Below are 23,614 nucleotides of genomic sequence, written 5' to 3'. Positions count from 1 at the left end.
CGCGCGTTTGAGACGAGGACGTTTATTGTCTTCGGTGGCATCTCTGGTACATAAACATCGTCTTTACTATTTTAATAAACTGTTCGGGTAAAAACAATCACGGGAAGGTTATAGAGGTGGTCATTTCAGTCTTATTTTGATCTCCACCGTACAGTCAGTTTTACATTTAAGGCTCAAACCTTTCAGTTAATCATGTGAATTGCTGACATGCTACATCAATATTTACATCCACTCAAAATTATATAAAATACAAGCATTTCGTTATTTTTGAGTTCAACAGTATTGCTTAGAATTACAAAATACAGCAATGTCTGAAATTCTGGAAGTTTCATAAAAGCAGCAATTTTTCTCCCATTCCCAGTCTTAACTGTCCAGAAAATTACTAAAATAAAAATATCTAACATTTTACATAAGCCACAGATTTAGGAACATGACCATCAAGTCTTAAACTAGGTAACTTAAACATAAATGCAAATGGCAAGGGGCAGATGAGGATGACATTGCTAAGGGTATGATAATAAGTGTCTGTGCTCTAGGTATCACAGTCTCTTTTTTTTTTTTTCCCCAGTCAAAAAAATAACAGTGTGTTTAGATAGAAATTTAGAAGGCAGACTGGCTTTGTGATGAACATATCAGTGCTTCTGTCATTAGTAGTGCAGGACCACCTTGGTGACTACTGATGAACACATTCACGTGCACATGGCAAAACAAACCTACAACAACATGGTGCGATTCTTTCGTTGTGATGGATCTATAAAGAAATACCACAATTTTCCATACGTGTGCTTAAATACACTAAGTTGTAAAAGCTACAGGTGAAATTTCAACCTGTGAAATGTACACTCAGTTTATTTTGTCACAGTAGGAACTATGTGTACTTGCTCAGGTTGAATTTTGCTGTAATTCAACTATTTAACTATTTTTGGTCCCCACATGCAAAAAACCTATTTGGAGCATGCTTTCCCCTTCTCCCTTTCTTCACTTGTTTGTCAAGGATAGATTGATTTTTTATTTTTTTTATTTTTTTTTTTTTTAGTGCATGACTTTAAGGAACTAGCCTATGAAAATCTATAAACAGCTTAAAATATCAGGAAGAAGTTCCAAGGAAAAGCATTTTCACAATCAAAGATAACATTCTGCACTTTTTTTTAAAGACCATATAAAAAGAAATTGATAGTGTATAGGTTCTCACATTTATATTAAACAAAAAGAATTCCTGTTGTATTCAAAAGTAGTTTCTCAGCATATCCAAACTCTGTGTTCTCCCTTATTCAGAATACATTAATTTAGCCTATAAAAATACAATATGGACAAGTTCTTCTCATTCCCTGACATAAGAATTCACAATTTTGACACAAAAATTGTAAACTTTTATTACATTCAAAATACATTTCTTAAGTCTTTAGAATTTAAGTTCTGAGGTGTCGGCAGTCAGAGCTCTTGGTATACAGCAGAGGTACGTTATTGCAGAGCCTTTACACAGAAGTAGCTTTCTAAAGTTAAGAGGAACTTACTCTTCCCACATTTTTTTGTTGCTACCAGGAGGAAAAGAAAGGCTTCCTGCTATGAAAGGTCTGTGTGAACGCATTACTCAGATGAACGATCCGGCCCTGACTTCCAGTGCTACTTCGCTCCACAATCACACGTGGCATCTGAACAAGCTGAATGGGACTTTTTTCATCCTTCAATGCCTGAGTAAGGTTTAGGATCTAAGAGAGTAAAAATAGGTAAGGTGAGGGCACACAAAGAAAACTGTGGCTAGCAGGCTTATAAATTTAGGTGCCACTCTTAAATCAATTCTGTAGAGGATGGCGCTGTCAAATAAGTTATTTTTAAAAAAATACTCTATTGCAAGTAGAAATATTTTATTTATATGGTAACATTATGACATCCTACTGCTATCTGACTGTCAGTGCTAAAAGGCATCATTTGCCGATGTACTTCCAATCACATCCCAGAATAACTCATTATCTGCATTTCTTCCCTAAATCCGTGCCTGAAAAACCTGACATCTCCCACAGTGAAACATTCTTCTATAGCTAGAAATTTAAAACAAACAAACCAAACCACCACCAAAAAAATCTCTGCTGAAATCCACCTCAGGGAAAGGGTGTGGAGAAAGGGTCCAGATGCAGCCTTTATAGTGGGAAATCAGTTTAGACAACCTTAGCTAGATATCTCTCAATTATATAGATCAGGTTTTTTTCTTTAAGCCTTTTCTTAAACAACAGATTCCCTGTAGCCAATTGTCTCATCACAAAAAAGCTACTTAACACAGTTTAAGATGGATGAATACTTCAGAAGTGACCTTCCAGCGACTGCACAAATTTCTCAAAAAAGTTATTTCAGAAATAACTCCTATAATTCAATTTAATAAGTAAGGTTTGCTGGCTTTTGGCCACCACACATAACTAACGTTAACTGGGATTATGTTTGACTAAGCAGAGCTGCAGTCTTGTGCAAGGTACTTTTTGATATAGGAAACTCTACAGAGAAAAGGTCGGATTAAGCCACTCTAGGAATTGTGAATGTCCGGCTTTAAACTATCCATGTTGAATTCATGAACACAGAGAAGTCGGTTTCAATAAATTCAGGGCAAATGGGACTATTAATTTATCTAGTCTAATTCCCTTACATTTTCACAAATCACTATTTTATGCCTACAACGAACTAAATTTGTTCTTAGCTAAAGCTTATTTTTCAATACATCACACCAGTCTAAATTTTAAAACAGCAAGCAGATGGAAAAACCCTTCTCCTCTCTTGTTTCAGTGTTAACAAAAACCCCAAAACTTAATCATCAAATTTCTAATCTGAAAATGGCTGGACTGGTTCCAAGTATGGTTCTGACATTTGCTAGGATAAAGAAATTTTATTACGTAATATTGCTTTCTTGTGAAAGGTATTTCAATAATCAAGTTAACCCTCCAAAATGAAGTCACATTTATTTTAATAACATAACAAAATTAGCCACCAAATTTGCCATCGAAGTTTACGACTCTTCTCCAGTGTTTAATTTTTAAAATACCTTCTAAGAATACATAGTTAAGTCCTCCCCCATCCCCCACAAAACCAATAAAACCCAATTATTTACGAACATCTTCTATAAAAATCAAAAAAATCAGTATATACTTTCTGCTATCTCATCTATATGCAAATAAGAACAAACTCTAGAAGAAATTTAGTCTTCTCAGATGAAAATACTTTCAAGTGTCTTTCGATTCAACAGGAGTCAGTTTTTGCCACTCTAAAAAAAACAGCTGAGAAGTGATGACAAATTAAATACATAAATAAAAATGTAAAAAAGCAGTCTTACCTGCCCCCTCATAACGGACATTTGGTTTTCAAAAGTAGACTTGTCAAATCCTTTATCAGTCTTTATTAAAGAAAACAAACAGTTATTATAGGAAATGACCCATTTCTTTTTAGCTATATATTTAGCACACAAATTCATCAATTTCATAATACACAGCCATATTTACCAACATTATAACAATTTTCGGAAGCTTCCAATAGTCATAGTATGACCCACAAAAAGGTCTGTTTACTGCAGCAAGTTTACATATGTGAAAATGAAGGATGTTCTACATCCTAAGAGTAAAATACATCAGTGGATACCACTTCAGGGCATTGGTAGGTAGGCTTAATACCATCACATAACATTACACTGCTCTGTCTCTCACCTTTACTCGGGCAAATGAATACTTCCTCCTTCAGATTTATTAACTACTTCAACTTCCACTGGGTTTAACAGACAACCCAGAGTCACTCTGAATACAACTGAGTCAAAGATGCAAATATTGCGAATGTGTTTCAGGATCTAGTTTTGACGTTACAGCTGCATTTTCATTAAAAGTTTAAAGTTTCCATTTCTTTCCATCCTGATCATTTGGATTATTTCACTTGAACATCTGACACGATTGGTTATGGAATGTTTCAGAGAAGGACACTTCTTTTCATGTCAATATTGTAGCACAGTTTCAGTGTCTTTAAAATAAGTTTGACTTACTTTAAACATGGTCAAAATTTCAGCATCAACTTCACACAATATATGTATGTAAAATTAAGTATATGAAAGGTATGCGGGTACTTTAAGTTACATTAAATATGTGATTTCCTCAGGTTGCTACAGTTAAGTGTATACACACCACACAGGTATGTTAAATAAGAGTTTTTACACAGATTCGTGCTATAAAAGTTAACTAGCTTTAAGTGATTCTGTGAAACTTAGATATCTAAAAGGTAATTATTTTTTCAGATGAGCTGATTACTATCAGTTAGCTAGATGAGTGATATAGTTTCCTCTTAGTTATATAAACCCTTTCTACCATGCAAGTGTTAAAGCTAAAATAGCACAGTATCATGACATACAGAAGTTAAATTCATAAGAAGAAAAAAACATCTAACTGTTCCATTACAGGTATCAGCTATTTCAGTAATGCTCAATTCAAAGAACCGCTCAATTCACCTTAAATAGTTCATAAAGATCTTCACAAAGGTCCTGTACGAAGTTCATATCAGAAATGCGAGGAAGAACTAAGTCTCTGGTCTCCTGAGAGAAAGGAACTTTTGCTTGAGAAAGCCAAGCCCAGTGAAAGGGATCTAATGCGGAAAAACAGTACACTTAATCATTAACAACAGGCAAAAATGAAATTCTCAAGTGCTTACCACTGATACAGTACTCTGCTGCCTACTGGAAGATCTCAGTAACACACTATTTTTCACAACATTGTTACCCCATATACCTCTTTTGGCTACAGTTACAAAAGCAGCTTTGCAGCTACTCAGCCTTTTTTCCAAACAGTGAAAAAATATTTAAGTAATAAATATTTAGTTGAAACAGTAAGTAAAAGAAGTATATAAATTAAGTACTGTAAGCAACAGTAGAGGCCTTCTCCTAGTTTAGTAATGTAGTTTCCTTTGGAGTAAAATAATGGCTGCAATCAAATAGAAATCTTTCAGACATTTGACTCATACTGAAGAATTAACAAAAAAAGTAGCTACTATTTTTTAATAAAGTTTTTAGTTAATTAAAATGTCTTTGAAGCATGCTGAGAAAAACATTCTTAACTTTTCCCATAATTGCTATTAAAGAACTGTTTCAAGAGCTATTGTAGGAGTAATTAATATTATCACATGTTAAACAAGACACCAAACAGTATCAAGTCAAGGAAAATCAGTATTCATTGCCCTCCTCTCATCCACTGAACCAGTCATCTTATCATTAAAAGCTGTCTAGTCAGTCAAGTACAGTTTGGCCTTGTTAAATCCATGCTGGCTTCCCTATCACCTTCTTGTTGTTCATGTGTTTGAACATGGCTTCCAGGAGGATTCACTCCACAGTCTTCATGGGGACTGAGGTTAGACTGGCTGCTCCTTCATTCCTTGTACCCTGCATCTTGCCCTTCTTGAAGACGGATGTGATGTTTACCTTTTTCTAGTCATAGCAACCTCTCCCATTACTACAGTCTTTCAAGAGCGACGAGAAAACAGCCTCACAACATCAGCCAGCTCCCGTCATGTTTCCAACGCATCCCATCTACTCCTATGAACTTCCATATGTCCATTTTGCTTAAGTGCCCCCTTTCTTCTGCTTTGGGTGTTGTCTCAATGAATGACAACATTCATTCTCAGAGGCTCTGCTTATGAGCTCTGACACCTAAAAGCAAATCTTACAAGTGAAAACTGGGGCAAAGTCAGCACTGAATAACTTGTTCTTCCTTATGCCTTTTGCCTTTAGGTCCTTGCTGCACTTTTTCTCAGTCCCACTCTCACTTCTAATTTACTTAACCCTTTCTTGTTGCCTTATGTCCTCTGCTACCGTTACTCCAGCTCAGCTTTGACTTTCCAGACTCCATTCTTGCACTTTTGGACAAAGTCTCTATTTTTCCAGGGGAGCCTCCACAATTCATTTTTTTTTTTAAATGTACTTAATTTTTGTGTCCCAGTTCAGTCAGGAGTTCCCTGCTCATCCATGCTGGACCAACTTCCTCCCTTTTGGATAGGCTGTTCTCTGGCTTTGAGGAGGTTATCCTTGACAATCAACCAGCTCCAGTCATCAAGAAAACATGCTCTACCCCTCAACAGCCTGCAATTTTAAACAACATTATGCGACAAGTTTACCTTTCCAGAATTGTCACTTACTTGTCAAACTGCAAAACAATTCTAAAAGATCATCCAAGTTTATTACTTTTGATGCTGAAGTAAAAGATGGTATAAAATAAGCAATAATTGCCATGTCTCTAGAACAGCTGCAGAAGTGACTGTAGCCAGGAGATACATAGTACAGTAACTACTGAGTATCAAGATGTCTGGGACTATACAGAGCTCTGGGTGGGGTAATTAACTAGCCTTTTGACAGCAAAGCTAGCCCACACTTAACTGCCATAATTACCTGATTGGCTAATAGTCCACAGAAATAACTGTAAACCCTGTTGGGCACTTCCCTCTAAAACTATAAGTAATCAGAGATGTGGTCAGATGCAATCTTGCTTTAGCAGTAATACCAATTTTCAGTCTGCTCAAAAACACTAAAGATTAACTCCTACAAAGTAAGCTAAAGCTGAGAACAAGTAAAAATAACATGCAACTTGTCTACTCGTTCACCTACAACAGTACCCTTTGTTTTGAAATATAAATTTGGCCATTAGAGAGACAACTTGCATATCCTTGCACTCAAGTAACTTTCCACCATGGTTTTCAAGAAAACAGACATGAGAAATATGTTGCTAAATTTTTCCAATTCCACCATCAGTCAGTTTACATACAAACATAGTATGTTTATGAATACCTATGTATTAATATTGTTTAAAGGTATACAGGTAAAAAATATGAACAAGGACTAAATGACATATGCAACTGCAAAAATGTCATTTGTTGCTAACTTCCTGAAGTACCTTACTTAAAAATTCAGTATACAGTGATGTTTCTTAGTTTCTTACTACAACAACCCAAACAAAAAATACTTATTTAGAAGTTACTCTCCTGAAAGGAAGATGATTGAAGAATGCAATACTTACATGCCCTCCACTCGTCAGGATGCTTGAAAGGAAATGCTAAACCATTGTCAATTGCAGCAATTTTAATAGTAGATTCTTTAGTTATAGTCCATTGGCTATCCTACAGAAGGAATATTTCAAAAATAAGTGATACCTATGCACTTACAAAAATAGTGAAATACATTAAAAACACTAAATAATATACTTTTTAGCTTCACTGCTTAAAGTCAACTTAAACAATATAAAGGAGTATCCAAGTAAACTCCAGCACATATAATTCTTACTCTACCACCATTAAAAAGGAGCTCTTCCCCCAAATAGAAGATAAGCAGAGCATATAAATAGCTGAAAAAGTGTGCTTGAGCAACAGTGAGCAGTTTTATTATTATTATAGCCCAAGCTAGTAAAGAAAAAATACACAACAATAAAAACTTCTAGCACTGTTCTATCCAAACTAGTTTAATCCAAATTGCTTTTCCATTTATTCCTCCTAGAATAATTTGCAGTTATCATATTTCTTGAGACCATGCACCAGGATTAAAGCCATGCACTTAATCCCCTGCAAGACCAAGTTATAAAATTAAACAATTTAAAGAATCTAAGCTTCAGAGTACAATTTTCTTACCTTATCTGACAGATCAAGCCCATCATCTTGTTTTTCATACCTGACTAACCAGTTATCATTACCTCTGTCTTTAAACAGGAAAATGCATGTCACAATATGTCATTTATAAAGAAATCATCATCTAAAGTCACATACAACAACTAATATTGTAAATTGAGAATTACCAAAGTAGTCAGGCAAAACTGTTCAAAAAGTTTTTTCCATCGCAATACGTGTGTTTTAGCTGTGCTGAAATGTTTCAGGCAACTGAGTTACTGGAAAGACCAAAAATTTACCAAGTGTTCTTAGGCATGTATTACTGCTTTAGTTTCCCCAACTGGCAGCAAAATATCAAGAAGGCTAAGAGAAACTATTCTCATCCATTTTATGCAGTAAGATTGGCTGTAGTGTGCACTTTTCCTGGGGAAATAATTAACATACTTTACTGACAGAAATAAAGCATAATGAAAGTATTTGTTCTTGAATTCTTACATTGGTTAAAAATATCAAGTAACAGCCAAAAAGTGTTGTTTGGATTTTGTCATATTGCAATATTTAATGTTTGAATCCAAAGTCAGTTTTTTAAAGTTTAAAATGCAACATTCTGGCCTTCAATTATGAGAAAAGCATCTGAAATGCATTAAAAGCCTTCAGCAGCAGCTTTCAGCCAGCATTGCTTACCATTTCTGCCTACAAAAGTACATGGATACTGAGACACACTAACAAATACCTGTATTTCTGATGACATAATCCAAGATAACCAATCTTTCAAACTGTGACTGAAATTCTTTCCTTGTATTCTCAGGTAAAGGATCAGTTTCAAACTTCCTGAGCCAGTAGTCAGCTTCCTTATATCCTTCAACAAACAGCTGGAAGGAGCCAACCTGAAACATTAAGAAACTACATTTGGAAAATGCACTTGGGTAGGTCTCATAACTAATCTTAACATTAACAGAAAAACTGATTAGGTACTTTAAAAGTTCAGAACACAGGAAGTATGACGTTAAAAAAAAAAGATTACTAAGTGTTTTCTCTTTCATTCCGAAATTCTAAAAAAAGTAAGACTCAAATCATTAGGGTTTTTTCTAGATTTTTTGGTGTGTGTGGTTTTTGTTTGTTGGTTTTTTTTAAATATTTGTTTAAGCACTCAGCAAGTTTACCAGGAATAAAATGTAGCCAGACAGCTCAACATAAATTAACACTCAGTATTACAAACAACATTTGAAACAAAAGAGAAAGAAATAACATCTATTATCTTTTTCATTGGAAACACTTAGTTCAATAGTTCATAGGAAACTCACCAAAAGTTACAGGAGAAAAATCTTCCTCTCTGAAAAGCTTGTATGTTTCATGGACAAGAACAGCAGCATTAACCATTTTTCCAAGACAGACACTTTTTGCATGAAAATGGCTGAAATACATTTCCCAAAAGAGTCCAAGGAAGAAAACTACAGATGGCATAGGCTCCATATGTGTGGGCAACAGGAAAGGTGCTCAAGAGTAAAATTCAAAAGAGGACTTATATTTGAGAAGTAAAATGCAGATAGATGTACACATGCAGAGACATGGATAAACAGATAGCATGTAGAATAACCATGCTGATACAAGCTTGCATAATGTATGTCACATGGACCAAAATTACTGGGAACTGACACAAGTGGATTACTCAAGCTGTACATAACCTGTGTTTTAAAAGTTTAGGAGTAGAACACCATGGTGATATTTTGGGGATACAATAAGGCTCATAAGGCAAGAAAGATGTGAAGTTTTAGTCAGTGGAGTACTGCACACAAGATGAAAGGAAGGTAGGATGAACACAATAGGATGCCTAAAAGAATAAAACAAACAACAGAAGCAGGGGGCGGAGGGGGAGATTTAGGAAAAATGAAAGAACTAAATGAATTGCAGGGGAGAAAAAGTTAGGCAATATAAAAACATGACACTGAAAGGAAATGTACTAAACAGTCAGAAAAAACCACACAGTGAGCAATGTTGTACATTTTAGCATGTTACTACTCCTCCAGCAGAAAGCTAGACTGCAGACCAGTATAAAAAGTAGCGAGATTATTAACGTAGTTCAAACAAAGGAACGATGTAACAGAGTTAATAGATTTTGCATAGAAGCAGTCATTTATCAAACTTCAGTCATTCAGAGATAGTTTTCAACAAGCAACAAGGTTGTTCTACTGTTGAAGTTACCTATAAATATTCTTTTTTTTTTTTTTAATTCAAAGTTTTGTATAAGAATCGGGAAATGCACAAATCACTTATTGTTCCTCTTACCTTAGGAGGTAGTCCAATTCGATTAAACTTTTTAGCAACTTTTGGCACTTTCTCTAAAGCATATTTTTTTCCTCTTGACTTTGCACGATCTATTGCACTGTAATTAAAGGTCTCACTGACAAGCCAGACAACCTTAAAATATGAAAGTTAAAAACACAGCTCAGAATTCCTTATTATTTCAATTGTAAGTTTACAGTAAATTTTATGCTTAGTTGTCAAAAAAGCAAAAAGGAAGGATCATGCACTTCCAACAGACAAATTTTATATGACAAGGTGAATATTTGCTATTTTACATATCTCAAACAAAAATGTGGTAAAAGACGTATAAGTGGGAATCTTTATATGCTGCTTTTTGCAATGCTGATGCATCTCACCAAAACATGAGGCACAAAAGTGTCAGAAAATGCTAGAAACTGAAGTGATTCCAAAGAAGATATTCAATTCAGATCACAAACCTATCCTTTAAAACAAAAATCACAGTCACTATTTCTACACCAAGCCACTGTGCCTTTGGACTTGCAATAGTTTATAAATGACTTGGGGATAATGAATGATATACAAGCATGTCTCCACAACTACAGTCCAGAGACTGATGAACCTGTCACTATATATTTTTTGCATTCGATAATTTACATATTTTAACTTTTACCTTAGTTTTAGGTACAACTCCAAGCCCCAGCTTGTCATCCACAAGATAGGCACCAGCTTCAGAGAGGTATCCCTGATTTGGAACGAGGCAGCCTCTGCCAAAGCAGCAAGGACAACAAACTTTGTGAAAATATTTGGTCCATTTTGGATTTAGATGTCCATAAGGCTCTTCAGATTTTGGTTTGAACACTCCAATAATTTTCTAGGATAAATAATATAAAATTAAAGTATGAATGTTATGAGTTGCAGAAGATTAACCAATACTTTCAAATAACTAATTTCCGAGTACATTTTAGATACTATACATTGCATTTTACAGTTGCTCTTTTTAGATGATGAAATAATAAACTAACAAAATGGTATTCCAAATAAATTTATCATCAAATGCTTGTCTAGAAGTAGTACAAATTCAAAATAAGCTCTTCATAAGAGAAAATCAAAACCAGCTAACATTTACTGGTCTTTCAAAACTAGAGGACTGCATTTTAGAATATACTTTTTTTTATATTCTAAGTTTTTAAAAAAGGAGGTTTTAAAAGTAGTTTTAAAAATAATTTTGAGCCCGCCAATTAACTCATTGACAAGATATTTCAGACGAAGACATAATGATTCCAGGAAAGTGACAAACATACAGAATGCTAATAATCAAATGTTACCTTTACTCTTTTATATCTATTTTATTTATTGCTTTAAGTTAGAATAGATCTGCACTTCGCAATTCCAAAGAGTGGTGGTGTTTACCACTGCTGTAGATTCCTCAACTGAACACTGACAATGGTTCACACTACCAGCCACCGTTTACATTGGAGACATGTAAATGCTTAAAAGCTTAAAGTTACTCAGAGTACTGTGTCCAATTTTGGACACTACGCTTCAAGAAATCTGTTAACAAACTGGAAAAAGTTGAAAAAAACCAATGAGAATAAGCACAAAAAATGTGAATAATGAAAGACTGCATGAACAGGGATTGTTTAGCTTAAGAGAAAATGGGGCACAATGAACTATGCAATAGGTTTCTGTAGAGAAAAAAGGAACAACACATTTACTGTTAACGAGCCAAGAAATGATAGGCTTAAATCCCAGCAGATAAATTGCAAAGAAAAAACCCTTTTGAACCTTAAGAGTGGCTCAAGACTGGAACAGACTGCCAGGTTGTGGAGTCTGCAAAACAGGATGTCACAGGATGCTAACAGGTTAGTCAGACATTCATCAGGAATCATGTTAAGATGATCCTGCTCCACAACACAGGCATTAAATAGATGATTTCTCAAGGTGCCTCCTACACGATACTATATTTGTTAACTTCAAACCACAAGATTATTACCACACTAAAATATATAACCTTCCAATTGTCTGTGATAAACTTTAGCTTAGTACATAAAGTCCACGTAATGACTCTTCTATAGCTCAAGTGAAACGTTGTAGAAATGCTGTATCTTCATTCCTTCTCCCAGGACCATGGTAAGTAAATCAAATTCTTATCTAATAAATATTTAAGAACTGTTTAACAAGCATTTTCACATATTAGTACTTTCCTGAATCCTTATCAAAAAAGTGACTATCTCGATAAGCTAAACGCTGCCTGTTGTTGCACCAACATTCATAGCTGATTTACACTCTTGAGTCACTGACAAGTTTGCTGGCAGTCAGAAACGGGCATTCTGCTTCAGTAACTGCTGATTCAACTAGGTTAGGGAGAGGACCTGCCTAGTTGTTCTAGCTTCTAGAGAATTTTCACCCACTTTGTCCAAGACGATCTAACTAGTCCAAGGTTGTCCAAGACAATCATGCTTTGTCCAAGACAAACTAACTACAGAGAACTTTCATTCCATTTGTAAACAGAGTACACAAGACACCAGGTATCATCACCTGTCTTGCCCACCTATTTTGTTTCATTCCCATCAACCACCAGGAGAAATAAGTTACAAAATATCACTATTTGCATTCAACCTATAAAATAAGTTTCCTATGAATAGGGGCAGGAAACAAATTGACAAAAATTCTCTTGTTTTCAGCACGCTATTGTCCGTGATTCTAAGGTTACATTCAAAATCATGGGCAAGTTGTATGCAACTGCACAGATGCAATTCAGTTTAGACCTACACAAAAGGTTATGCTTACAATAAATATCCCACGCAATGTGAAAGGCCGGGATGTTCTCTGAACACTTTTTTTTTTTTTAAATCACAACACTTTGGAAACTGAATTTACTTGGTATACTAGTTTAGTCAAAATTCTAATGTTAGGTTTAGAATTGTTAAAAAGTTTTTTTTTTTTTGGTATTGAATCACAGGTATCTACTTGCTCAGAATAAAGCTAGCAGCTTTTTATTTCCCAGAAACATAGTGGTGTATTTGGTAATATATGCCAAGCCATTAATTATCTCTTTTCTGAATTGCTCTTTGGATAATACTTCCTACAAACTGCCCATTTTAAAAAAGAGCTTAGCTCATTCCATTACTTGCCTGGACCATAGTGTGCTATACTATCAAATCTAGATATGGTTTTCAAGGTTTCACTGGAGTTAGAACCTTGCTAAATTTTGCAGACACTGATGTTGAGGACCAGAGTAGAATCTGAAAGTTCAATATGCAGACAACCTACCAAGGCCAGTCTTAATGTTGCAAGTCAAAACTAATTTCTAGACTGACTCCATTGGCATTACCAACTAACCAATAGCTAAACTGCCAAAAACATGTTGCAGAACAGCTTGTAACAGACACAATGTCTTTTACTTTATTGGTTACACAATGAACAACAAATGCAGAAATATTCAACACTCAGCAACAGTGCTGCTTAAGTACTGAACTGCTTCATATCAGTATACAATTATGCCAATAAATGCAAAAAGTTAATAATTTTAATTAGGCAATTTTAGTTTTATCTTTCTGATAGACCCAAATCAGCAAATAAGATGACCTAACGGAAACAGGTTATTTTACCTGTAACTTGGTATTAGTGTGGGAAACACTTCAGAACCTGACCAGTAAGAAGGCCTAGCATGTCTTTAATAAGCTCTTTCCCAGCATAAGGAAGAGGAGATTACTCAAGGAGAAAGCAAGTCACAAAACTGGTCTGAAGTAGAATGATGCAATACTCTGTCAAATAGAATGTGAAATCCATTCTACAAATGGGAGTTGCACTATTGACAAAATGAAGTTTCATGAGACCTTTAATATGGATAATAAATTTAGATAAGCTCTAAATTTAGTGCAAAGAATAAAAGCAAAATTGAAAGTCTGCTAGGAATTCAGTATCGTTATTCTCAAAGTTCCATGTTGGCAAATACTTTCATATTTTGCAATGAAATTTTTCTGGCCCACTTAAAAAAAAATAATGGTGTTTTTTTAGTCTTCATTTCTCCTACTTACATTCAAATCAATGACCTGCATGAAGGGGGAGGGCAAGTTACTACTAGGAACAAAAACAACACTTCACTGCAAAACAGAAGTAAAACCAACAAGAAAAGCGCCAGGTAAGAAACAAGGAAATAAGGTGCTCCACCCAAAATACTATGGTTACAAAAATGATGTGTAAGTATTCTCTCATTAGCCCCAGGGCACAGTGAGTCTCTCAGGCAATTGCTAGTCACCAAAAAACTGCAAAATCAGTCTGGAGAAGTGTCAGACAAAACAGATTTGCACATATGGAAATCCAGAACAAGTATAATTTTTTCCAAGTAATTTCTCTACTAACTAACTTTCTAAAAATAAAAGATCTCAATTGCACAGCATTAAGAAAAACTCCAAAAAACCCCACTTAACCAGTCTTAAAGCATTTTTAGCATAACACTGTAGAATACTCTTTAGAGACATCACGCATGGCATTTTTGAAAAAATAGTGATTTAAACCAGTATTTGGTTACTTACTCAGATTTTTTTCCTGTTGCATATTAAATAAGATATAATCCTAATTTAAAATACCTTTTTAAAAACAGTATGAAGTTTGAATATGTATATATAAGCATGCAACCTGAAAACCTACAAAGAACTAAACTACTGAAGTAGGTAAGTGACCTGAAGTTTAAGAAGTCTGCTGAAACTTTGAACAGGTTTTCATATTAACATCTTTGTATGCGACAGCAAGAATCCCACAAAGCGATTAGAGAAAGAGTTGGTTGGGTTTTTTTTTTCCTTCCAGTTTCAAAAAGAGAGAGACCCTCCCTCCCAACCCTCTCCTCCACCAGAATGAAGGGAGTCATTATTAACAAATGTTCCTGGAACACAGGAGTATGAACTGCAACATGCAGTTCTTAGAAGATTTTGAAGAGGTAATTCTGCTGCTTTCCATCTTAGAATTAATACAAATAAATATATGAATTTATGAATTTATTTCTAAAAATCACTCACTCAAAGTGTAAAAACTATTATCAGAAAAGCAGCATTAAAACAAACCAAACATGTATGATAATGAAGTAGCAAACCAGAAATATATTCTGTAATGACCAATAATATGAATAAAAGCTAAACAAAAAAATAATACTTCCTAAACGAATGGGAAATGACCATTTTGGGGATGCAGGGAAGAACAATAATCTTGAATATGTTCTGAAAACCTAGGCCCTTAAGTGTTACAACTTCCATGTCCAACATGACTGGGATCTTTAGGATTAATGAATACCTACATCTACTTAAGACCAGAAGACTGCTGATTGAGCTTAAAATAAAATCAGATATGACAAAAGAACAAAGGTGTGAGGGTTGAGAGTCCTCTTTTTTGGCACAGGTCAGTAAGCAGACAAAGTATTTCTGATTTAAAGAAAACTATGTGAACGTATGTCTGAAACATCATTTTCTCCTACTAAATAATGCTAACCAAATGCTACTTTTCAAGCAAGATATTCAGGTAACTGTTACTTCTCTGTCTCAAAGTAACCTTAGGACACGTCTTCAATGATCACTATTCAAGGTACCATTTACCACTAGCGGAGGGGAAACCAAATCTTCCAAGTTAAGATTCCGCAGACAAGTACAAGTAAGAAGGTAGAGTTGTTTAAACCACTCTTCTTGCCCATCTACCAATCATATAGGAAGAAGGAGAGATGACCTAAATAAAAGACTATCTAAACAGGAAAGAGATAAAAATATAGGAGGCTTGGCTAAAGAAACCTAAACAGTATCCAAACCAGAAGCTCAGTTGTGTCAAAATCAATTAAAACATACAAAAGAATCCCTGAATTGTTTTCAGATGTTAAAGAGGCCCTTTTATTTTCTCCTTATTTCTTTGGTGCAGATCATTCAAAACATGGTAGAACTGCAACAGAGAAATAACAGTTATTTTGGCTTAGCTTATGCTGCAAGACATAATTAGAAATCTAAATATTACTTGCGTTGATTTTGCCAACATAGATGTTGGCATACCATAAATTATTAAACAACTTATTTAAATGAATTTCCATTTAAATAGAATTTTTAAATTTCCATTTTAAATTCATTGCTGATAGTGTCTCTGACTTTGCAGTAATATGCTCACCCCTTTTGGATCCTTGGCAAAGTAACTTCCACTGGATCCTTGAGAGATTCTTTCTGGAAAAACTCCACACTCTATAGCTTGTTCTGCTCTCAGAATAATTTCTGCAAATTCTGGATCATCTAAAAATATATTCATATCAGCAATATGTCCTGTATGGCCTGAAAAATAAGAAAACAAGCAATCTTAAGTGTAATTTGTACTATGAATTAAGAACATAAGTAAACACACTGAAAAGCTAACAGCCTTCCCTGCTAAGGCCTATTCAATAGCAGGCTGAAAAATTTGGTCCATTAAATCAGTGCAGGTTTTCCCACTCATTTACCCGCATCTAATCAACCTTTTGTTTAAAGTAAATCAGCCGAATCTGCAACAACTAATTTGAGACTACCACTGCAAAGCATTTATACTTTTCAAGGATTTTTATTTTTATTTACATAAGGAAACATATAAGAAAAAAATCCCTTCAAAATCATACCTGTAAAAAAATGCTAAAGATTTTTATTAAGATTTTTGTGTCCTTTTGTAGAGAAAGCTACCTGAAAGCAAACTGTCCATTACCCGCTAAGGTATCATACCATTTATTAAACAGCTTGGCTAACGTTCATTATCTGCTAAGTCACAGCGATGCCATGCACAAAACAATCTGTTACATGTAGCACTGACAAGTGGCACCAATATCCCAGTGAAGTACTGCATGCCATCACCATTCCAACATGAAAACACTATCAACTACTTGTAGAATTTCTTTGCATACCAACCAAAAGATCAGCTCTATGCAGGCATTTATGCAAACTCTATGCAAACATTTAGAAAGATAGCTAGAAGAGAAGTTGCCAGGAATAAACACTTCTATTGCTCTTTAAACTTTTTCAAACTATTTCTCTGCAAGTTTTGAAACTGTAGATTTCTGTACCTTGCTTTTAAGGCTAGGATTATTCCACATTCTTACTGAGTGCACTTTAATGCGTCTGTACATTAGGGATCATTTCTGCATTAAGAAACAGCTACATTACTCTAAATTAAACATTCACAGATAAAGTAGCCTTGTTCCCATTTCAGCACTTGAAGTGTAAGATAAAACAACACGCATACATTCTTCTGGAATGACAACTGACACAGAATCCATTCAGAAAAGATACTCCTAAACAGTCTGTGGATAGCCAAATAAAAAATAAGTAATAAAAATCACTCTTGTTGTTTTGGAACGCCTTTTTGTAGCACAGGGCATTCTTTCAAGTTTTCTAGAACATCATCATTTGCTTGCATGAACCACTAACAAATAACAACATGGCTTCCAAACAAAAAAAACTAAAAAGGATAAAGCATAGGAAAACTTTAGTATAAGTTGGCAACAGGAAGAGAAGCCTTAAAACTAGTAACAGCTCATTCTTAAGGATCAAGAACTACAACCCATTGGATCAGAATCTGTTAGACTACTTGGCCAATACTTCTGTGATAAACTACAGTTTAATTTTAAGACTTTTTTTGGGACTGCCAGGGACAATCAATAAACTGCATTTCATAGAGTCAGCCACCAAGAGAGAGGGAAAGGGTTCTAAGATTTCCCTGTCACAAAGTACTTAAGTGAGTTAGGGAAATAAACAAACAAAAAAAACACAATACACTTATTTTTATGGAAAAAAGTCACTTTGAATCAGTGGTTCTTATTTCATATTCAAGCCTCAACTATCTCTGCACAAGAAACATTACATCATACAGCTGAGCTGTGACTACTATACATTTTTGTCAGTGAATGCAAAATCAGGGTTGTGCATTATACCGTTACCAAACAAAATGCGACACCCATATTAACTTGTTCTGCACACTGATCTTCCAGATGAAGAGGACCTACAGATGAACTTTCTATCACAGGGACTGAAGTGGTCTATGCAGAAGACAACTTTCTCAGAGGTCAGGTTTTAATTTCTGTGCATTCATTCCAGAATGTAAAACCATAAGAAGTCTCACTGTCTGGAGGAAATTCTTCGACCATGTCTTTTCTAACATAAAGGATAACTGCAGGAAAAATATATTCAGTGAAAAATCAAACTAAAAACAAACAAACCGCATTATGCTGTATGCTCAAGGAAGAAGAAAAAAAAATAATTTTTGAAACTTATGATTTGTTCCTTATTGCTACTGTGCTGCTAGAAAGCCTTCTGTTACCACAGTGATATGGCCATACAAAAACATACAGGCTGAAAACAAGGAAACCGGCAGTTTTAAGAAGTTTCCTTTCGGTTTATCAACACTCTCCATTTTAATTGAAGCTGGTATTTGCTGAATGTGGCAGGGTTTTTTGAGTTGGTTTCTTCTCCAAAAGTTATTTTAATCAAGTTTTCCACTGTGAAAGTATGTTATGGTCAGAACTTACTCCCAGTACAGTCTCTAAACTTAGAATTCTAACTAATCAAGGTTTTTTTCTTGCAACCGCTCTTGAAAGCTACTCTTCTCATTAAACTCCCACTCAGGAGATCAGGGCTCACACATGCACAGTCTAACTACCAAGCTCAATAACTTTTTTCAAATTAATTTGGACAAGGCCTTAAGGCTGCGAAGCTGCTATACTTGAATGACGAGGACATGCCAAAGAAGATACAAATGCTATCATTCACGTATGCACCTCAACCTGTTCTTCCATCAAGTTAACATGACATAAGCTAAACTACGACACTTTGTAAGAGTAACATGTATGAACTCCTTCAATACTAAACCAGCTTTATACTATTTCATAACATTAACATAATTAAAAGTAGTCCCTTCAATCAATTCCATCTTTTTCTATACAGAGTCTCATATTCTGACCATAATTCCATTACGAAAACACTCTCCGTGTTGCAATAACATGCACAAATAACATCTGCTGCATGTTTGTTCCACCTGACACACAAAGCAATCCTGCACCTTCAAGCGTTAGACATACAGAAAAGGTGAGGACAAGCAAACAAGAGCAAGAGGTGAGATGCTGCGATCAATCACAGTTCTGAGATTTTCTTACATGCTCTTGGGGCAGACCCCAAGTAGTACCCTGCATTCACCATCCTAATTGCCCCAGTGGTGCAAGACCCACGGCTCTAGTCTCCACTCTGAAGCATTAACTCCTATGTTTTGCTAGAAGCACTGTCTCATTAACACATCTTAAGTCTTGTGGGAACAAGACAGGAGAACTCTTAACATTTTAATGGCATGTTTGCATTACACGTCTGGTCTATGCTTGGGACCATTGGTTAAACGATGAGATTTTTTTTTCTCTTATGGTTAAAAACAGTACACTAGCAAAAGCTCTCTATGGCTACTAAAAAAAAAAGTTACTAGCATAACTTATTTTGCTCAAATTGATGGGGGTTTTGTTTGGATTTTTTTTAAATGCTGTTGTTGCAAAAGGAACAATTTTTACAAGTCTCTGGCAAGAAATCCTACAGTATAATTACAACACTAAACACTATTAAGTGATAGAAGTCCACAGATTTCCGTCAGCAAACCTCTCCTAGATGTACATCTATTTACAAAGTTGTACAGAATCAGAAAGCTTGAAAGCCTAAAGAAAAAAGTAAGCAACAAATATTGTTTAGTTCATCATCTTGCCTGTATCTTTAGAATTAGATAGTGGCCATGCTTACACTTCTTTTCAAATTCATAACTAAGTTATTGCATTTCTGAATTTTCACTTGTTTCTCTCTTTAAGACTGGATTTCAAAACATGGAAAGCAGATTAATTTTTATGAAAACCAAAAGTATGACAGAAGAATCCACATCTAAGACTCTTAATACATGCGATGGCACAAAGAAGCGAACAGATGATTAAAGCAAAGAACAGAAATAGAGTAAAATTTTTTTACAGCATGAAAGGATGGGGGTCACAAGGAAGTAATTGCTGGAACAGGCAAGATAAATAGAAAACTTGACAGGGTTCGCCAAGTGTTCAGGAAGCAGCTGCCAGTCCCACCACAGAACAGAGTCTGTAAAACGTGCAAAGCCAGAAGTTTCAAAAAAATATCACAGAAACAAAGAAAGCAAGGCCCAACAAAACAGCAGACAGAGAACAAGAAGTAACAGTGGAGACGCTCATGAAGACGTAAATGAGTTCGTGCAGCGCTGCACATAAAGACAAAGCATTTGAATTTCGAGCCCTCCACAGCACTTTCCCCTCAGACGCTGTTAGTCAGCGAGCCCGCACGCCGAGCAAGGGCAGCGCACCTCTGCCCCTCGCTGATACGACGCCTTCCGATAAAAGCTGGTCGTGAGCCCCCTGTGACACCCCACGGAGGCACGGGGCACGGCACATCAGGCGGACTTCAGCCCCTACAGCTATTTTTTTTCCAGCCTCACCGGCAGGACAGGACAGGGGGTACCGCTCCTCTTGTCCCGGCGGCACCCAGGCAGCCCAACCCGGGCACAGCCCCCCTGCCCCTCGCCGGCGCACCCCCGCACCCCCCTCCGCGTTCGGCCGAGCCCGGCGGGGAGGCGGCGGCGGCGGCCCCGGGCCCTACCTGCGGCGGCTCGGGGCTCCTTGTCCCAGGCGGCGCCCGCTCGGCGGCCGCGGCCGGTGCCCGACGCCCGCAGGAGAGGCTCGTCCTCTCCATCCCCCTCGGGCCCCGAGTCCTCCTCACCCTCCTCCTCCTGCAGCCCCAGCTCCCCACACAGCCTCACAGCCCCGCCGGGGGCGGCTTTCACCCCCTGCGCCCCCCGCCAGGGCGGCCCTCCCTGAGGCGCCGGCTCCGCGAGGAGCAGCAGCCGCTCATCGGGGTCCTCAGCACCCGGCTCCGCCATGGGCGGCCGGGGCCCGAGCGCGGTGGGAGGCGGCGCCGCCGGGCGGGCTCAGGCCCCTCCGCCGCAGCCCATGGCGCTCCGACTCCTCCGCCGCGGCTCCTGTCACGGCCCTGCGCGTGCGCGCGGCACCAGCGCCCCGCCCCGCCGCCGCTACCTGCCTTAAAGGGGCCGCGGCCCCCGGCGGCAAACTGTCTGGCGCGTGCGAGCGGCCACCGACGCCGGGCCTAGGGGGGGGCCGGTGCGGGCTCCCAGGGCTTCCCCGGGCCAGCGACCGGCCACGGGGCTGGCAATCAACGCGCAAAGAAGTAATGCGCCGCGGCAAAACTGCAGCCGGGGAACCGGGGAGTTTGTGCGATGGAGCCGCTGCTGCGGGTCAGCGGGGAGGGAAATGAGCCCCGCAGCGGCATCATCCGCTCCCCGTCCTGCCGGGAGATCCCAGCCGCAGGCCGCCCTGCTTGCGCTGTTCTCCCCGCTCGCCGCTTACCAACAGCACCCCTGAAACTTCCCTGATCTCCGTGTCCGAAACTGGCCTCTCTCCCGGCCGCCGCTGGGCGCTGGCCAGCTGCTCTCCCGCCCCATACTTCAACCTCGTTGTTCTACACCACCACGGTAGTTTCCAAAAGGCAGCCTAAAAACAATAAATGTGAAAACGATGCGACTATATTGTCATTATTTCCACGTTCCCGCAACCATCCTTGCGTTATTAACTGGAAGATGGCGAATACAACTATAACGCCAACGCACTGCTTCGGGCCTTGGGGCGGATGCCTCCCCCCCGCCTCCCTACGGAAGAGGGGGTCTCCTCAGTGCGGTACTCAAAGATTTTGGTGAAATATGGGAGAAAGATGGGAGTACTCGCATAGAACTGGGATTCTGGGTTATACTGGGACCAAATCAGTTCTCAGCTAAATTAGTAATTGCGTGTATTTATTATTCATTATTCTCATAATTATTCATGATATAAGGATTCATTCTGTACATTACTGGGATCACGGAAAGAAAATTACTTTGCTTGGTTACTGGCAAAACAAACCTGACTGAAATGCTCGACTTGTGTTTGTCTCGGGTTACCTGTCAGCCAGTGGACTTTGGAACTAAGCAGAGTGTCATTCACTTGTGTAACTATTAATATCTGGAACACTTGATAAAATCTGTTCACACTTGCTTTTCTGTTTCCATTCCTTTCTATTACAAGTGAACATATTCAGTCAGCCGTGACTCCAGATGAATAGCCATTTTACACCTAGTAAACAAGTATATGAAGGTTACAGCAACTGGATGTAATTTTCTGTACAGAAGATTATACCGATGTTAATTCCTGTGTGAAGGAAACAAAAAGATCGGACTAAAATGGGAGAAGTGTGACATTTTGCCCAGCAGACCATTAAGGAAGACCACATCTCCCTTGAGCTACATTAGTTACGAGTGAGTTGTGGCTGTTCCAATAACGTTCTGTTAAACAGTTCATCCGTGGGTTTCTCAAAAGTTTGGAAGTTCTTTCTTTTGAATAAACTAAACAAGAAATAACTCATTAGTTATTTCTCCTGGTTTAGGGATTCATCTACACATGCTAGTGTATGTCTAAATGCAGTTCACTGTTAGTTTTCATCTTCTACTGCAATGAGAATTTTGTAACTTGCTCACAGGCCTTGATCTAACAAAGTCTTTACCTTGCCTCAATCTTCAGTAGTGCAGAGTTCAAACACAATGACAGCTCATGGTGAAACAAAATACACATCATCATCATAGTTATTAACAAACTATTAATTTTAATTCTGAGTAGCTAATACTCTCAATTAGCCACCTGGATTAAAATTACTAACAATTAAATCATGCAAATAAGTTGGATCATTTTTCCTCATGCTAACACTTTTGTCTCTATCCTTCTAATCCATAAAGGATACTTTGTCACCTGTTTATATATCTATCTGAGAAACACTGGAGTGGAAAAAACAGAAGGAAAAAAAAAAAGGGAACACATGCACAATCGTGCACTTTTAGCTTTAGGTGAGCGCCCTCTTGTGATACTTTAAAATAAAGAACAAGATGAATAGCTGCTCAGTATTTCTAAAGTAACAGCAACACGACACATAACAACCCAGATGCAGCACGACTACAGCGCCTAAGAAGCCGGACAATTCAATCTGGAAAGTTCTTTCCTGTTCAAAAGGACTCAGAAACTGTGTTGATTATAGTCTGAGCCAACAACTCAAACAGGTGTGTAAGATGACTCTGTCAGAACACCTGAAAGGTCCTGATCAGGCTAATTAAACCTACAGAAGCAGGTCGGTCACTATGTACTTTTCACATATTAATTAGCCGTTTGAGCTTAAAAGTGTAGAACAGAGGAATCAGATAAGACCTTCATAAACAAATTTAGTTGACCAGGTACAGGCTGGTTAAAACTAAACACTGGAACACACACACACTGTGTACTTCACGCACCTCTTCCATTTTTGCACGCTTCCTACTGGTTATTTTAGGAAGGCAAATGGCAATCCGCCAGGCCCCACGGCTGCCTGAGCGCAGAGGGCAGTGGAGGCAGCCAGGAGCTCAAGCGCCCTGAGGAGCCCCTGTGCTCAGGGTGGGCTTCCACTCGCCGAGTCTTCACCGGCAGTTCCCGGTAAAGGTGCAATGCCTGTCCCAGATTTCCTAGTGGCATGGCTGTATCTTCCCAAACAACGTGAAAAGAAAGCAAATTGGATCTCTCCCAGTGCTGCGTCTCTCTACCCAGCCCCGGCGGGTAGGCCGAGCCGCAGCGAGCGAGCGGGCTACCGCCGTTTGCCGTGGGCAGCCGCACAACCGCCTCCGCTCAGAGGGGCGCTGTGAGGAGCGAACG

At 37.8% G+C, this 23,614-nt stretch overlaps 1 protein-coding gene across 3 annotated transcripts; it reads right to left on the bottom strand.

Annotated features, from left to right (window-relative positions):
• Positions 1-57: 57 nt before the first annotated feature.
• On the bottom strand, positions 58-23,614 carry PI4K2B (phosphatidylinositol 4-kinase type 2 beta). 3 transcript variants are annotated; one of them, XM_087738026.1, is made up of 12 exons: positions 23,221-23,614; positions 21,847-22,018; positions 20,496-21,403; positions 16,006-16,163; positions 10,535-10,735; positions 9,886-10,017; positions 8,333-8,486; positions 7,624-7,691; positions 7,020-7,119; positions 4,469-4,602; positions 3,317-3,376; positions 58-1,709 (listed from the first exon to the last, which is right to left on the bottom strand). In XM_087738026.1, exons 3-12 carry the CDS (start codon positions 20,773-20,775, stop codon positions 1,536-1,538), a joined length of 1,461 nt encoding a protein of 486 aa, XP_087594152.1. In that variant the 5' UTR covers positions 20,776-21,403; positions 21,847-22,018; positions 23,221-23,614; the 3' UTR covers positions 58-1,535. The 3 variants fall into 3 exon arrangements, with proteins under 3 accessions (XP_087594152.1, XP_087594153.1, XP_009472826.2); XM_087738027.1 differs by lacking the exon at positions 21,847-22,018; XM_009474551.2 differs by lacking the exons at positions 20,496-21,403; positions 21,847-22,018; positions 23,221-23,614 and adding an exon at positions 20,203-20,385.

The sequence above is a fragment of the Nipponia nippon genome, unplaced genomic scaffold, assembly GCF_047370975.1.
Source record: "Nipponia nippon isolate SJK-2023a ecotype South Korea unplaced genomic scaffold, ASM4737097v1 scaffold_6, whole genome shotgun sequence".
Taxonomy (NCBI): domain Eukaryota; kingdom Metazoa; phylum Chordata; class Aves; order Pelecaniformes; family Threskiornithidae; genus Nipponia; species Nipponia nippon.
The sequence above is the reverse complement of the archived record's forward strand: the minus strand, read 5'-3'. Positions and strand labels throughout refer to the sequence as shown.